The sequence below is a fragment of the Bison bison genome, unplaced genomic scaffold, assembly GCF_000754665.1.
Source record: "Bison bison bison isolate TAMUID 2011002044 unplaced genomic scaffold, Bison_UMD1.0 scf7180017864458, whole genome shotgun sequence".
In the NCBI taxonomy this organism is placed as follows: Eukaryota; Metazoa; Chordata; class Mammalia; order Artiodactyla; family Bovidae; genus Bison; species Bison bison.
In genome coordinates, this window is record NW_011495020.1 from 7,603,619 (window position 1) to 7,620,482 (window position 16,864).

The 16,864-nt window shown below is 43.5% G+C and overlaps 1 protein-coding gene across 4 annotated transcripts in view; it reads left to right on the forward strand.

Moving 5' to 3' along the window:
- The window catches only part of LNX1 (ligand of numb-protein X 1, E3 ubiquitin protein ligase), a 187,981-nt gene that overhangs the window by 148,874 nt on the left and 22,243 nt on the right, over positions 1-16,864 (forward strand). For all 4 annotated transcript variants that reach the window (XM_010859698.1, XM_010859695.1, XM_010859697.1 and 1 more), the window contains exons 4-7: positions 1,440-1,678; positions 2,167-2,319; positions 8,723-8,925; positions 11,293-11,664. In XM_010859698.1, coding sequence (XP_010858000.1) covers positions 1,440-1,678; positions 2,167-2,319; positions 8,723-8,925; positions 11,293-11,664 — 967 coding nt within the window. The remainder of the gene's footprint in view (positions 1-1,439; positions 1,679-2,166; positions 2,320-8,722; positions 8,926-11,292; positions 11,665-16,864) is intronic.

The following is a 16,864-nucleotide window of genomic DNA, read 5'->3' on the forward strand; positions in this document are numbered from 1 at the left end:
GATGACACAGCTAGGCAAATTTCAGAGCAAAGATTTCCATCCAGACAGAGGCCCTTCTATCCACCAGCTCTATGGTTCTCTCAGGCCGTATCAATCATGGGCACATCAACTGCAGGCTGCTTTTGATTCTATTCAGAAACATCACTCCAAATAGGCTCTCAAAGTGTTATCTAAAATAGCTCAACCATATCCAGTTTTCTGTAATGAGTTGAAAATAATTTAGAAATTAACATCCATTATATGCAAATAGCTGCTTCTTAAAGGGACTCGCCCATTCAATTTCTGCCTTCATACCACTGGAGAAGGCAATGGCATCCCACTCCAGTACTCTTGCCTGGAAAATCCCATGGACGGAGGAGCCTGGTGGGCTGCAGTCCATGCGGTCACGAAGAGTCGGACACGACTGAGTGACTTCACTTTCACTTTTCACTTTTATGCACTGGAGAAGGAAATGGCAACCCACTCCAGTGTTCTTGCCTGGAGAATCCCAGGGACGGGGGAGCCTGGTGGGCTGCCATCTATGGGGTTGCACAGAGTCGAACATGACTGAAGTGACTTAGCAGCAACCACTGGGAAGCTGGTGTGGCTGTCTATGGCTACATCCTCACCACAGCAATGAAAGAGTGAAATCATCAGCATTTTCTGATGGAAACCTACCTAAGAGCTGAGATGACTTGCCTAATAAATATGGACTTAGATAACTCAAACCTTGGTCTCCCGGCTCTTAGGCTTGTTCTTTAACGTGGAGGGTGAATGGATATAGACCTATTCTTTTTAAAGACTGTGAATGTTGTTTTACTCTCCCAATGTTAGGAGACAAGCACATTTTTAGTGCATGGGAGCCCCTAGTCCCTAGTCCCTCAGAGGTCCTGGCCACTCTGAGACCAGCCCCAAGGCAGGGGACTGGAAGCCAGCAAGCCAGCCTCCAGAGAACCATGGTGCTGAGCAAACTCCTGTGGCTTTGTAATGCGGGCGATTCTATTTCCATGGACAGTTAAATATGGAATCTGGGAGGAGTTTTGTATTTATGTTCAGTGGTTTGGGAAACTAAACCCCAAAGAAAGGACTGAGAGGGTGACTAAGGGTTTTCATGGTCAAGATAAACACCAGCAAGAAGGAATTACCACATTCAAATAGTTGAAGATTGCCAGCCTCAAGCCCTAGTCTTTGTGACCCCATGGCAACTCTCACAGTTTGCATTTCAGGCACCAGGATAGAGAGTGTTTTAATAAAATGCAATAAACAAATTTTAAAAGCTGTTCTCTCAAGTCATTCATTCGTTTGATTGGCAAGTGTATATTGACTTACCTCCATGTGAAAAGAGAGGGGAACCAGGGGCAAGCAAATCAATTTCCGAGGGCAGCAAGCACGTGCACTGGAAGAGCTCCAGCTGAGCAATGTGCAAAGCCTTCTCTGACCTCCTTCTGGCTTTGTTACAGCTGCAAAGGTGCCTCCCACTACGGCCTCACTAAAGACAGGAAGAGGCGCTCTCAGGATGGCTGTCCAGATGGCAGCACCAGCCTCACAGCAACATCACTATCCCCAGAGATTTCCACAGTTCCCACCGTCTCCTTAATGACAGATGAGCCTGGCCTAGACAACCCTGCCTACGTGTCCACAGCAGAGGATGGTCAGCCAAATAGCCCCCTGGACTCTGGCCGGAGCAACCGAACAAGGGGTGAGTCAAATAGGTGGTTGTCCGGAAATGAGCTTCTCTGCCTTGGGACTGCCCTCTGTGAAACGGTCACTGTGGAAAGTCCTAGAAATGTTTTGTTTAAGAGGAAATTGTTCTGGTAGTTTTGGCCACAACCCAACGTCCAGTTCTCCAAAGTGAAATGAAACCACGAGGACTTGAGATCATTAGAAACGTGTGTAATCTGACTTGGTGAAAGGAGTTGAAGTTAGACCTAGTGATTCATCACTCCCGCAGCGTCCATACCTTCCCGCCCAGGAAACCCGAGAAAAGTGCTGTTATATTCCATCCAGCCTAGGAAAAAAAGACAAGCAGATTTTAAATAAACCGTCCATATTTCATTGTAGAAACTGAGAACATACAGATAAGCAAATTGTATCATCCCACCACCTCGAAGTAATCACCGTTTGCGTTCCGTTGTGTGTCTTACTGGCCGTGTCCATAAAAGAGACCTTCTTCTCTCTTGTCTTCAGCACGGCCCTTTGAGCGATCCACCATCAGAAGCAGATCCTTTAAAAAAATAAACCAAGCCTTGAGTGTTCTTCGAAGGACAAAGAGTGGAAGTACCGTTGTCAGCCAAGCTGACCAGGGACGAGAGGATTCTGAAAATACCACTGTCCTTGATGGTAAGTTGCTCCCCCGTGAGGCTGGGTGTGGCCTGGGCTTCCAGAATGACTCCAGGGGTGATGACAACGGGACTAGCCCTCACTTTCTACAACACCTCTCTTCCTAAGAGCATAAATATTTTTTACCTAGATCACCCTACTTCTTATAAAAGTAACCAAAGGCAAAAATTACTTTTCACTTTTTTTTTTCTGGCTACATTGAGTACTTGTTGCAGCTCACTGGCTTCTCTAGTTCGGCATGGGCTTAGTTACTCCACCACACATGGGATCTTAGTTCCCGAACCAGGGCTCAAACCCATATCCCCTGCATTGGAAGGCAGATTCCCAATGACTGGACCATTAGGCAAGTCCCTATTGTTCTCTTTTTACACAGATTGAAGGAAAAGATTTCGGAACCCTTACCTTCAGAATATAAAGAATAATGTAGTTAAGTGAAGAGCAGTTAGAACAATGCCTGGCACATAGGAAATGCTATATGAGTATTTATTTTTATCACCACTTTGTGTGATGTGTGATTGTGAGGGTTTTCTATGTATTAATTCATGTACTCCTCAACAACTCTATGAGGGAGCTACAATTATCATCCCTGTTTTATAGATGAGGAAACTGAGGTACCAGGCAATTATTTAGTTTGCCCCTTCTGAACTTGGAATCCGAGTAATGTGGCTCTAAAATTCACACAAAGAAAGTTTCTGGATCTTAGATTCTGTGTCTTTTTTTCAATATAAATGGAGCTGAGAAAACACTGTCCTGTTCTTTTATTTTCATCTTACATTAGAACTTCACAGCAGTCATAATAATAACTAAAAGAATTCTTTTGAGCTTTCCTGGGTGCCAGGTAGTGCTCTCTAAGGCATTCAAAGGTCTCAATGATAAGAGATGGGGATTGTGATTCTCAGTTTACAGAAGAAACCAAGGTTTAGAGAGACTGGGTAACTAGCCCGAAGTCACTCAGCTGGAAAATGGCAGTCCTGGGGTGTCCACTGGCTCCAGAGCCCATTCGTTTACTCACTGGATTAAAGTGCCCTCTGCTCCTTCAAGGTTGGGGAGTGAAAGAAAGTGAAAGTGTTAGTTGCTCAGTCATGTCGGACTCTTTGAGACCCCATGGACTGTAGCCCACCAGGCTCCTCTGTCCATGGAATTCTCCAGGCAGGAATACTGGAGTGGGTTGCCATTCCCTTCTCTATGGGATCTTCCCAATCCAGGGATCGAACCCAGGTCTCCTGCACTGCAGGCAGATTCTTTTCCGTCTGAGCCACCAGGGAAGCCCCCTCGAGGTTGGGGGGTAAACCCCAAACCTCTGTCTTTATCATGCTCTCAGAGAACTTTGAGCAGTTGTGTAAGCCCCCTTCTTACCTCTCTCTCCCTGAACATATACTACACGCTCTCACTACTGTCACCGCCATCGTGTAAATACTGTGTCTTTCTCTCACTTCCATGTTGTTGTCCAACTGCACTCTCACTTGCCATCAGCTGGCATCCTAATTTCTCTTTAGGCTTTGCCTCCTCCTGGGAGCCCTCCTTGACCCCCCCAGTCCTCTCTCCTTTGTGTTCTCAAAGCACCTGTGTCTCTGTTATAGCAATGTCACCTTTTATTGTAACTCTACCAGTGGGGGCAGGGGTAAGTCTTTGTGTTCTCAAGGCCAAGCACAGTATCTAGTACATAATAGTTTTCACCTAATGTTTCTGCAATGAATAAAAGGATCATAACTTCCTTTCTGCCAGTCTTCCCCCTTATTAAAGGCTCCTTAATTCCATTCCACATAAAGTTTTCTCTTGCCTGAATAAGACTGATTTGCATGTTAATGCAGAAACTTTTAAAAATAAGAGATTACTATGTGTAGGACATTGGCCTAAGCTTTGTGCTTTTTTAAAATTGAAGTATAATTGATTTACAATATCGTATTAGTTTCAGATATACAACATAGAGAGTCATTATTTTTATAGATTATACTCCATTTAAAGTTATTATAAAATAGTGGCTCTATTCACTGTGCTGTACAATATTTCCTTATAGCTTTATTATTTTGCATAAGCAGTTTATACCTTTTCCCCTGTTGTGTCCCTCTCCCTTTCCCTCTCCCCACTGGGTACCTACTAGTTTGATCTCTATATATGTGAATCTGTTTTTTCATTTGTTTTTATTTTCTAGATTCCACACAGAAGTGATAACATAAAGTATTTGTATTTTTCTATCTGACTTATTTTACTTAGCATAAAATGCTCAGAGAAGTTCATTCTTGTTTATGGCTGAGTAGTATTCCACTGTATACATACCACATCTTCTTTATTCATCTTGATGAACGGACATCAAGTGTCCATTGGACATCAAGTGTCCAATGTTGATGGACACTTAGGTTGCTTCCACCTCTTGGTTATGAACATTGGAGTCCATGTATCTTTTCAGATTAATGTTCCTGTTTTCTTTGGATGTATACCCAGACATGGAATTGCTGGATCATATGATAGTTCTATTTGTAGTTGTTTGAAAGCCTCCATACTGTTTTCTATAGTGGCTGCATCAGTTTACATTCCCACCAACTGTTCCCTTTTCTCTTCATCCTCACCAACATTTGTTATTTGAAGAATTTTTGATGATAGCCATTTGGACAGGTGTGAGGTGATTAACAATGTTGAGCATCTTTTCATATGCCTGTTGGCCAGCTGTATGTCTTCTTGAAAAAAATACCATTTGTATCTTTTCCCCTTTTTAAAGCAGGTTATTTGTTTTTTTTGATAGAATTACATGAGCTGTTTATATATTTAGGCTTAGTGATTTTATATAAGAAACTGCCTGCCAATGCAAGCGACACAGGAAATACAGCTTCAGTCCCTAGGTCAGGAAGATCCCCTGGAGAAGGAAATGGCAACCCACTCTGGTATTGTTGCCTAGAGAATCCCATGGACAGAGGTGCCTGGCAGGCTACAGTCCATAGGTTCACAAAGAGTCGGACACAATTGAAGCAACTTAGGACACACAGAGGACTTTTATATAAAGATTATAAAATCTAGTTCCTGGCTCCAAGGGGTTCATTCAAGACTAAAAGAAAAGAAAATACCATGAAGAGTGAGATATAAATAAATGAAAATGGGGGCCACGAGGAGAGACACACCACTTCCCAATGGGACAGTGTAGTCCGTGTAAGAGACACTTATGACCTGGATGGGCACTGGGATCTTGACTGTGTGTTGGGAAGTGGGGGAAGATGAGGTTAAAGCCGGATTAGAAGAGTCCTGGAGGCCATTTAGGAGTCTTGACTTGGGGGCAGTGAACACACCTGAATGCTTTTGCATCAAGTTATAGCAGAATCGAAACTTTATTTCATGAAGGTGAAGATTGCAGCTACATTATGTGTACAGGGGCTTTGCATGGGAGAGAATGAAATTTCCTTTTCTGCTCCAGGACCTATTACTTCACAGTGGGGGAGGGATTAAGACTCAGTGAGGCTGGTACAGGATTTGTGAGGTAACAGAGATTTCAAAAATGACCTTAGAGTCTCTCTTCAGTAACCCATGGTTAGTGTGGTGAACTTCCATGGTTTGTCCATCCTTTTCATATCAGTAAAGAGATTGGCTTTAATATTTATCAGCCATATGACTTGGATGGTTTACTTGACTCCTCTAAGCTTTAGCTAAAAAAACAGGGATAAAAATAACCTAGTTCCAATCTTGATCTATTGTGAGGACTAAACAAACAAAAATATCATGCAAATTGCTTAGCTGAATGGTCAGCATATAATAAACACTTGGTAAATGATACTATATTTCTTGGTCCTTAAGCAAGGACAAAATATTGGACAACTATTTCTTTTCAGACCAGCACCAAGTGGGAATTAAAAATTTCATTAACTCTTGAAGGTCTCATTATCGTGGCTGTAATTAACATTTTCAGCTGTGACTGAGTATGTCCTTTCAGACTATCAAAACAAACAGCCTTGACTGGTTTAGATTTGGGGGCATGGTTTTTGTAACTCTGTTGGGAGAAAGCATAGAAAGGGAGGGGGAGAAGAGCAAAAATCAGCAGCTTTGATGATTATTTCCAAATCTTTCTTAGCTCAAAATGATTTTTTTAAAGAACTTCCATTCCCTTGTCACCAGGCCTGTTCCAACAAATACTTGTGGATAGCGCCTACTTAAGGTAATCAAAGCAGTTTAAACATTAATTGAACTTGATCACTCAAGCACTGTTAGCACCAGGAGCTGACAGATGAAGACTGCTGCCCACAGCCTTACAACAAAGCCCAATTGCTTACATTAAATCAAATCCCGACGGCAGTCAAGGGCGCATATTGACAACGTCTCTGGCTTCCTCTGGCCACTAAATTTCTTTGTTTATCATGTTCTATAATACTTAGAAATAATTTTAATTCTTTCTGTATCGTTCCTAGAGAGTTGAGTACTTGTTAATGAACTTGGAGTTCATTAGGGAAAATGGACTAAGGTCATGGGTTTTGAAAATAGTCACAAAGAGTGTTTTATGTAGAACCAGGCCTGCAGTTTTGATCTTTCCCAGTGATATAATTAAGGGAGAATTTTAGGGCAACGGCTGCTGTCAGCAGCTACAGGAGACAAAAGTAACCCCATCTTCAATGTCTAGACTCAAGCCTCCAGCATCTGGTGAAGAGCTGCGGCTCCTGCCATGCTAGGTGTTATGTGGCCAGCTGGTGTTGCCTGTACGCTTCTATTCCACCGAGGTGGAGAACCACGCCAGTTGGTACTGCTGGCTCAATAGAGTGTGTGTCTATAGAGCAAGTCCCCTGTGGGCCTGTTGCCAGCTGTGAAGGAGGGAGCCTAACAAGAGCCCCAGGTTCTGACCCGGTTCTGGGGGCCACCACTGAACTACCACCTCTAGCCGTTCATGTCACTTCCGTTCTCCCAGCTCACGCATCCTCACTTGTGAAATAAAGGCTTGACTGTGGCTGACTTTATTTTGGGGGGCTCCAAAATCACTGCAGATGGTGATTGCAGCCATGAAATTAAAAGACACTTCTTGGAAGGAAAGTTATGACCAACCTAGACAGCATATTAAAAAGCAGAGACATTACTTTGTCAACAAAGTTCTGTCTAGTCAAGGCTATGGTTTTTCCAGTGGTCATGTATGGATGTGAGAGTTGGACTATAAAGAAAGCTGAGCACTGAAGAATTGATGCTTTTGAACTGTGGTGTTGAAGAATACTCTTGAGAGTCCCTTGGACTGAGAGGAGATCCAACCAGTCCATCCTAAAGGAGATCAGTCTTGGGTGTTCATTGGAAGGACTGATGTTGAAGCTGAAATTCCAATACTTTGGCCACCTGATGCAGAGAGCTGACTCATTGGAAAAGACCCTGATGCTGGGAAAGATTGAGGGCAGAAGGAAAAGGAGACGACAGAGGATGAGATAGTTGGATGGCATCACTGACTCAATGGACATGGGTTTGGGTGGACTCCGGGAGTTGGTGATGGACAGGGAGGCCTGGCGTGCTGCAGTTCATGGGGTCGCAAAGAGTCAGACACGACTGAGTGACTGGACTGAACTGAACTGATGGTTGTCAAACTGCACAGCCTGAAATGATCTTCTGTGTGTGGGCTCAGGGGATGGGGGCAGGGTAACCTGTCAAAGACTTCCCAGGGTAAGGGTCCTCACTGAAAATGTAAGGTTTGGAAACCCCAGCCTAGATCTCTGAATCTCCTTCTGGCTCTGAATTCAGCAATGCAAGCGGATCAGGGACGAACGCCTTGACACCACCAGCTGGGCCCGGGGGGTTCCTGATTGTGAATTAGGCCGTTTGACTTCCCTTCCCTGACAGCAGGGGTGGGGAGAGAGCCTGCTTTTCAGTGAGACTGAAAGACAGGGCCTCCCAGGAGGAAACCTTCAAAATAATCAGAAAGAGCAGAACAGGTTTGTTCTGTTTTTTCGCCTCAGTAAGTAAGTGAGCAAACTGTGGTTCATTCCATAATGACTGTTCATTCATTCCTCTTTACTCAATAAACATGGGACAAAGTCTCCTGTGTACAGAGGTCTGTGCACAGACCTAAGAAACAAGGATCTTAGAGTCCAATGGTGGGTATAAGAAATGGCCATGAGTAATAATAATAGTAATAGAAGGCTCAGTGCCCTGAGAAATACAGCTTTGTGGGAAATAGGAAGTTGAGAGAGAGTGGGGGAGGAGGGAGGAGGGCAGAATTTAATTGGAAGGGATCATTTCATGCAGGCCTTGAAGGAAAAATTGGGTTTAGGCCTAGGATGGAAAACATTCCAGGCAGAGAAACTTATGCTGGCTCAGAGGCAGGAAGATGGAAAACATGTACAAAGCATGATGAATAGTTTAGTTTGGCTGGAACCAAAAGCCTGGCAAGAAGAGAAGTGGTTGGAAATGGCCGTTGGTGGGTGTCTTAAATAAACACTGTCTTTGTCCATTTTAGTCTTTCCAAGGTTGTATCACCTGATTCCAGATGGTGAAATTACCAGCATCAAGATCAATCGAACGGATCCCAATGAAAACCTCTCCATTAGGCTTGTGGGAGGCAGTGAAACCCCTCTGGTCCATATCATTGTCCAGCACATTTATCGTGATGGGGTGATAGCCAGAGATGGCCGGCTCCTGCCAGGAGACATCATCCTAAAGGTAGAAACTATGGCTGTGGAGCCATGATAATGGGCTTAATAAGACTCACTTCTGAGCAAATCATTGGCTGCATGGGTTAGGGTTATGATGGGTGAGTGGTTGGACAAATAAGTAAAACACGAACATAAATGTGGAACAGTCACTTTCCATAGTTATTAGGTTGATATGACTCTTCATACAAGATTAGTAATTTGCAGTAGGTCCCTAACCCTTCTGTCTGTCTTGTGCTTCTGACCTCTTTCTCTCTCTCTCTAAATACTATCTCTATATCATTTTGTCTCTGTTCTCCTCCTTCCTCTTCTCCTGTCTTCCCCCTCCCCTAACTTTCTCTATCTCTTCAGTCTTCTTTTCCTTCTTCTCCCTCCTCATTCTTCCTCTCCTATCCCTTTCTCCTACTTTAAGTAACAATAACATCAAACAATATAAAACTGTAGCATATTAAGTTGTTTTTAGAACAGATTACTGGAACATTTTGTATTTTATCTAATCACTCACATTCACACACTCCCCTAAAGTAAATTTCCTATAGCTTAATGACCCTTCAGCAAAGAAAAAAAAATCCCTAAGCTATTCAGCCAACCCACAGACATTCCAGGGGAGACAGGTGGTGAACAGAACGCCTTAGGCATTACTGTCCTCTGTGGCTTGGCCGAGGGTAAGGATGCTCGGGAAGAATTTTCAGATGAAGAGAAAGGACAAAGGAAGAGTTGTTCATCAGACAGAAGTCTAACATGTGCCAAAAGTGATAAGGAAAAATCCCTCCCTTGGTCATATATTTCCTGTCTGACCCTCAGATGACAGTTTCATCCAATCCTTTCTGGGTTGCTGACAGGCCAGCTCCTAACACATTATGTGCTATTTCTCTGGCAAAGAACTTCTTATTTTTTGGAATAAGAGGAGAAAGAATTTGAAGCAGTTATTGTAGAAACACTGATATTCCCACTGGCCTCCAAGATGGAGTACGAGGCAGGGCCCATCAACCTCAGGGGATGATTGGCCATGCAATTAGAAACACTCTATATGGCTTTCCTCCAGTTCTATGGAAGCTATGCTGCCTGGGAGGGTTGCATAAGGAAAACATTTTGATTCTTGTGGCCTTCAGCTGGCACTTGCAAGCAAAAAAGCTGCCAGGACTGTTCAGCAGGCGACCCTGACTTTCTCTTGGCCTGGGTGTGATGGGGAAAGCTGGACATGGGATAAAGTGACAGAGCAGAGCAAGGCCTTTGAGCTCACCTGCGCTTGAACAAAGGTTCTGAGCCTTGTCCACGCGCGAAGGAGCCTCCGTGCATCCCTGGAGATGCAGCAGAGGACGGGCAATTGCACGCGCAGGCAGGCCCGGGAAAATCTCACTCCGCGACTCTTCTAACAGTTGGCTGCCAAGTGCGAGAAATCTTCCCAAACCATAGAAATTCAAGAAGGTTGTTTCTCTTCTGTGGGGCCTCCTTCCTTAAGAACAGTGCAGTGCTGCTGTGAAATTATTTTCTTCCCAAGCAGTGACCACCACTGGGGGCCGAAGCCTTGAGGCTGGGTCTGCCTAGAGTAATTAAAACCAGAAAGCCCCACACAGCCTCAGTCCCACAGATTATTAGTAAGGCACAAATGAGTGGGCCGAGCTGGAGGACATTTGAGCAGTTTAATAAAGGGACCCAGCCTTTCAGTAAAAGAGCCTAGAAGCTTCCATTTACATCAGTTCATTTGAAATAGTACAGAGATTTTTTTCTCTTTTGTTGAGAACATGTGTCACACACGTTCACACACTTGCCAAAACACAAATACGTGTGTGTACACATACATTCTCTGTGTCACACACACACACACACACACACCAATGAAGCCTAGAAATTCCACTACAGGTTACCTAGGGAGAAAAATTCATTTGGAGATGTTTGGAAAGAAAATGTCAACTCAGTTTGATTTATTTTTTTTATTTTTTTTTCTCAGTTTGATTTAAATAGCACTTTAACATAATCATTAATCAAAAATTTTCTTTTCTTCTTTGGCCTTCTCCCACTTTTTCTTCCTTTTCCTTCCTCCCTCAGCCAAAAAACAAGTTTAGCAAGCAACAGAAATGAGGGTTAGGATGGTCTAAATAAACTTGAGGGCCTATGTAAGGACAGGGCTGAGAAAAGATTCTGTCTGCTGAGACAGAGAGTTGAAAAGGTGTGCAGGTAACAGTGGAGGAAAGCTGGGTTACAAGTCCTATTGAAAGATGGGGTATTTGGGCATTTGGACAGAGAAGAAGGGGACAGAGCAGGTGGTCTTTTAGGAAGGGCCTTGGGGGGTCTGTAGGCAGGGCCTTTTAGGCAGGATTGTGGCAGGTGGAGCTGATGGTTCGGTGGCTCCAGATTCGAGGTCGCCTTCCTCTAGGTCAACGGGATGGACATCAGCAATGTCCGGCACAACTACGCCCTGCGCCTCCTGCGGCAGCCATGCCAGGTGCTGCGGTTGACCGTGCTCCGGGAGCGGAAGTTCCGGAGCAGGACAGATGGACAGCCCCTGGATACCTACGGGCCCCGGGATGACAGTTTCCACGTGATCCTCAACAAAAGCAGCCCGGAGGAACAGCTTGGAATAAAACTGGTGCGCAAGATGGATGAACCTGGGGTGTTTATTTTCAACGTGCTGGACGGTGGCGTGGCAGACAGACACGGCCAGCTGGAGGAGAATGACCGTGTGTTAGCCATCAACGGGCATGACCTTCGGTACGGCAGCCCAGAAAGCGCAGCTCATCTGATTCAGGTAGGTCACAGAGGCTTACAAGATCCTGGTCAGAAACTGCCAGCATGAGCAGGAATGCTCATCAACTTGATCCACCTACCCTGTCTCTACCCCGGGTAGCGCACAGTGCCTCCTTTTCAAAGAGTCAAGAGTGAAGGGCCAGGTAAGAACATTGCTCCAGCACATGATGTTTCAGGGTCATGGGCATTCTCTTGCTAGCCATCCAGTCTGACTGCAGGTAGACACATTGGGCTCTGTTGCAGCCTCACCAGGTTAAGATCACTCAGGGTCAGCAGGGTTGCATCATCCTTGTACCCAGTATGGTAGTCACAGACCTTCAGTTCAGGTCAGTTCAGTTCAGTTCAGTCGCTCAGTCATGTCCGACTCTTTGCGACCCCATGAATTGCAGCATGCCAGGCCTCCCTGTCCATCACCAACTCCTGGAGTCCACTCAAACGCACGTTCATTGAGTTGGTGATGCCCTCCAGCCATCTCATCCTCTATCGTCCCCTTCTCCTCCTGCCCCCAATCCCTCCCAGCATCAGAGTCTTTTCCAATGAATCAACTCCCTGCATGAGGTGGCCAAAGTACTGGAGTTTCAGCTTTAACATCATTCCTTCCAAAGAACACCCAGGGCTTGGGGTCACACAAATACACTCGGAGAACATTCACATAGAAGCTGGGCCATGTGCCCTTCAGTGATCCTGTGGACCAGAGACCACGGTAGGATTGGCTAAAGTTGAGCCCCTCTCCATGGCTAAGTCCAGCCCCCTTCAAAAGCCCATGGGAATTCAAATATGAGCCTAAGGAAGCCCTCTGTAAAAGAGGCATATAAATTATTATTACTCAGGCAAATAGAGCTCATGACAGCCTGACATTGGTTCAAACTAGTTCATGCTCCTGACAGGCATGATGCCACCAAGCCCCAGCATGCATCTTGTTAACTTCAGCTGGATGACCTTGAGTTTTTGTTGTTGGTTTTCTTTTTAAATTGAAGTATAGTAGATTTACAATGTTGTGTTAGTTTCAGGTGTACAGCAAAATGATTCAGTTTTACATGTATATATGTACATGTTCGGTTCAGTCACTCAATCGTGTCCAACTCTTTACGACCCCATGGACTGCATGCGTACCTATATAATATATTTTATATATGCATAAAATCTATTCTTTTTCAGATTCTTTTCCCTTACAGGTTATTACAAAATATTGAGTATAGTTCCCTGTGCTGTACAGTAGGTCCTTGTGATTTATATATATATTTATATATATATAGTGGTGTATATATGTTAATCCCAAACTCTTAATTTATCCCTCCCCTCTCCTTTGGTAACAATAAGTCAGTGGATTTATTTGTTTTGTAAATAAGTTCATTAATATCTTTTTTTAGATTCTACATATTAGCAAAATCATATGATATTTGTATTTTTCTGTCTGACCTCACTTAGTATGATAATCTCTAGGTCCATCCATATTGCTGCAAATGGCATTTTTAAATTCTTGGTTGTGTGAAAAAAGTAATATTTTTCACTTTGCTGAGTAATATTTCATTATACATATACCATCTTTTCTTTATCCATTCTTCTGTCAATGAATATTAAATTGTGTCCATGCCTTGATTATTATAAATAGTGGTGCTATGAACATAGGGTTGCATGTATCTTTTTTAATTATAATTTTCTCCAGACATATGCCTAGGTATGGGATTGCAGGATCATAGACTAACTCTGTTTATTTAAGAAACTTCCATAATGTTCTCCATAGTGGCTGTTACCAATTTACATTCCCACCAACAGTGTAAGAGGGTTCGCCTTTCTCCACACCCTCTCCAGCATTTATTTGTAGACTTTTTGATGATGGCCATTCTCACCGGTGTGAGGTGATACCACACTGTAGTTTTGTCTTTCTCTAATAATTAGTGATGTTTAACACTTTTTTCATGTGTCTGTTGGCTATCTGTGTGTCTTCTTTGGAGAAATGTCCACACAGATCTTCTGCCCATTTTTTGATTGGATTATTTGTTTTTCACCATGAGCTTTTCTAGTATTCACTGAGCTTCCAGCTTTATTCCTAGAGACAGGCTTTGTTCCGGACTCTTATATTCTAACCCTTCTGTTTACTTCATTTGGCCAAAATGTATTAAGTTTTTGCTTCTTGCCTAGTTCTGGATCACATTCAGAGAACAGGGAGATGATAACCTCTTAGGTTGCTCTCCCAAAGGAGCCCACAGGTTAGTAGAGAGGTGGGTTTTTTCTGCATGACTGCCATGTGGTGTGGTCGTGTGTCATGGAGAAATTAAGTGTGGTACTGGTTCAGACAAAGGAGAGATGTTTTACTTAGTGGGGTCTAGAAATTCTTCACAGAGAAGGAAAATCTTGAACTGGGGTTTTGAGGGATCAGAAGGGGTTCTCTAGGTGGCTGAGGCAGGGAGGGTCATTCTAAGGAGATACAACACAAAAGAATGTTTCTCCAAAAGCCAGGTAGGGAAATGGTTAACACCTGGAGTGTGGTATTCAATTTTAAAAGCAACAGTAGATAAGGCAGTAGTGGTAGGGAAGGGCCAGATCATTTAGAGTTTAATAAGTCATGCTAAGAAGTTCAGACTTTACCTCTAAGGCCATGAGGTATCGTTGGAAGGGTTTAAGAAAGAAAGTGACGTGATTTTCTAGAAAGATCTCCTTAGAGGCAGTGGAAAGCTCATAGGAGAGGGACAGGAATGGAGGCCTTAAGATGTGTTTGCAGTTATCCATACATCATGTCAGCTTTCCCTTGGTGGCTTAGAATGAAGAAGTATTCATTCTTCAAGTATAGATAGAGAGTCAGCAGCAGTAGTTGAATGGACCTTGTATCAAAGTTCCACAGAGGATGACAGTCAGAAGACAGAGCCTCCCCTCAAGGACTTGATCATCTCAGTACAAAACAAACCAACGGAGTTCCTCCAGGTGTTGGCGACTCTCTTCACTATCATGTGTGTAGTATCTTATCTCTGTTTTTTTTTTTTTTTTTGAGGAGAACCATGTAGTGGATGAAATTATTGTCATTTTAGATGTGGAAAGCCTGAGGCAGAGGGTGCAAGGGACTTCCCCTGCTTCTTCTATCCATAGGACAGGAAGGCTGCATGGTGCTTTGGCCCCTGATCTGGGGCTTTTGATGGTGTCTCAGTTCCAAGGTCATTCTCAATCTGGTGGATGCCCATCTGCCCTAAGGGGCCTGAGGTCAGGCCCTGTGGAGCGGATGAAGAACAAACCAGAGTTACAAAAGGCATTTCCTTCTGGAGTTTATGTCATCCATTCCCAAGTTCACATGCCCAGTCCCGACTTTTCTGAACACCACACTTACATGGCCAATTGCCTACTTGGTATCTCTATGTGAATGTCTGAAAGGCATCTCCAATTTAATATTCAAAAGTGAAACCTTGGCCTCTCCACTCTCCACCCCTTGCCAAACCTGCTCTTCCCCTCAGTCTTTCCTTAACTCTAGAAATGACAACGTCATTTACTCAGTTACTTAGAGCAAAAAGTGTCCTGACTCTCTTCCACATCCCCTGCCTGTAATATATCTCACCACCTCCATGGCTTCCATCAGCCAGGCTGCCATCACCTTTAGTCTGGGCTGCTGCAAGAACTTCTTAACTGGTCTCCTTACTTCCATCTCCACTCTCATACAGCATTTAGAATGACCACTTTACAGAGTTAATCCCACTATATCACTTTCCTGCCCTCAGCCATCCAGTGCTTCCTAAGACACTTAGATTCAAATACCAAATCCTTACAGTGGCCAGCAGAACCATGTAATCTGGTCTTTAGTTGTCTCTCCAACCTCATATCTTAAGCAAATGGGAGGATTTCTGGTATTCTCCGCCTTGTTTAACCATGCTCTTCTTAACATTGCCTTCTTGCTATTGCTACTCCTCAAGCATTTTAGGAACTTTCTCAACCCAAGGCTGATGATCTTGCTGACCCTCTGAAAGACTCTTCCAGATATCTGTATACTCCTGCACTTCACTCAGGTCTCTCTTCAAATGTTACCTCAGAGACACCCTCACTAATCATCCTGCTTAAAGTAGCATCTGCTGCTGCTGCTAAGTCGCTTCAGTCATGCCTGACTCTGTTCGACCCCATAGACGGCAGCCCACCAGGCTCCCCCGTCCCTGGGATTCTCCAGGCAAGAACACTGGAGTGGGTTGCCATTTCCTTCTCCAGTGCATGAAAGTGAAAAGTGAAAGTGAAGTTGCATCCTTCCCCTCAATTCTATATCCTCTAATCTTTTGTTCTACTAACAAATTATTTGATTAATACCTGCCAATCTAGCATAGTATATAGTACAGTATTCTACCTCAAGCAATTAGAGAAATGTCTGGCAGTAAGAGACACTCAATAAATATTTGAATGAATAAATTTAGCAGGTTATGTTGTTGTTCAGTGGCTAAGTTGTGTCCAAACCTTTGCAATCTCATGAACTGCAGCACACCAGGCTTCCCTCTCCTTCACTATCTCCTGGAGTTTGCTATATAATTCACACATTAATTTCATCTCATAGGGATATTTTTTGTCAAACCGTTTACTGAAGAAAAAGCACCAAATCCACTTTTACATTATTTTTCCCCAAGGTAGAAGTCTTTTTGTCCCCTTGAATTTGTTCAGTTATTATTGGTTGAGCACCTTCTAAATGTCAAGAGGTGTGTAGGACAACGGTGAACAAGACTGACACAGTCCTGGCCTCGTAGAGCTTAAACTACATTCCCATCTCTCCCCAAATACAGTCAAGTCAGCACTGAGCAGGCAGTCTAGCCTGCATGTGCCAATGGGTGAGAACAGGAAATAGACATTGTTTATGAAAATATTAATCCATGGAAAATTAAGAGCCCTGCTTTTTTTCTTTATTAAGAAACTTTATTAAGCACTCTTTATTAAGCACTCTCAGCATGCCTTTTCTCTTTAAAAAGCAGACTCTTGGGTGATCATCAGTTTTTTCCCTGTTAATGCTTGTCAACTCCCTCTGCAGGTCAGTTTGTGCAGCTCACAGTCTAGACATTACCTGCCAACTATCCTTCACAATAGACAAAAGAAAAACTCCCTTACTCATGTCACTTGGAAAAATCTTGATTACACATGGCATTCTACTTTTGTAGATTAGTAACAGAAGAGGAAAAAATTTTTTCCCTGAGAATGTTAACTTATGCAATAAAATCTTGCTTAACAGTGGGATTTCCTAAAAGATT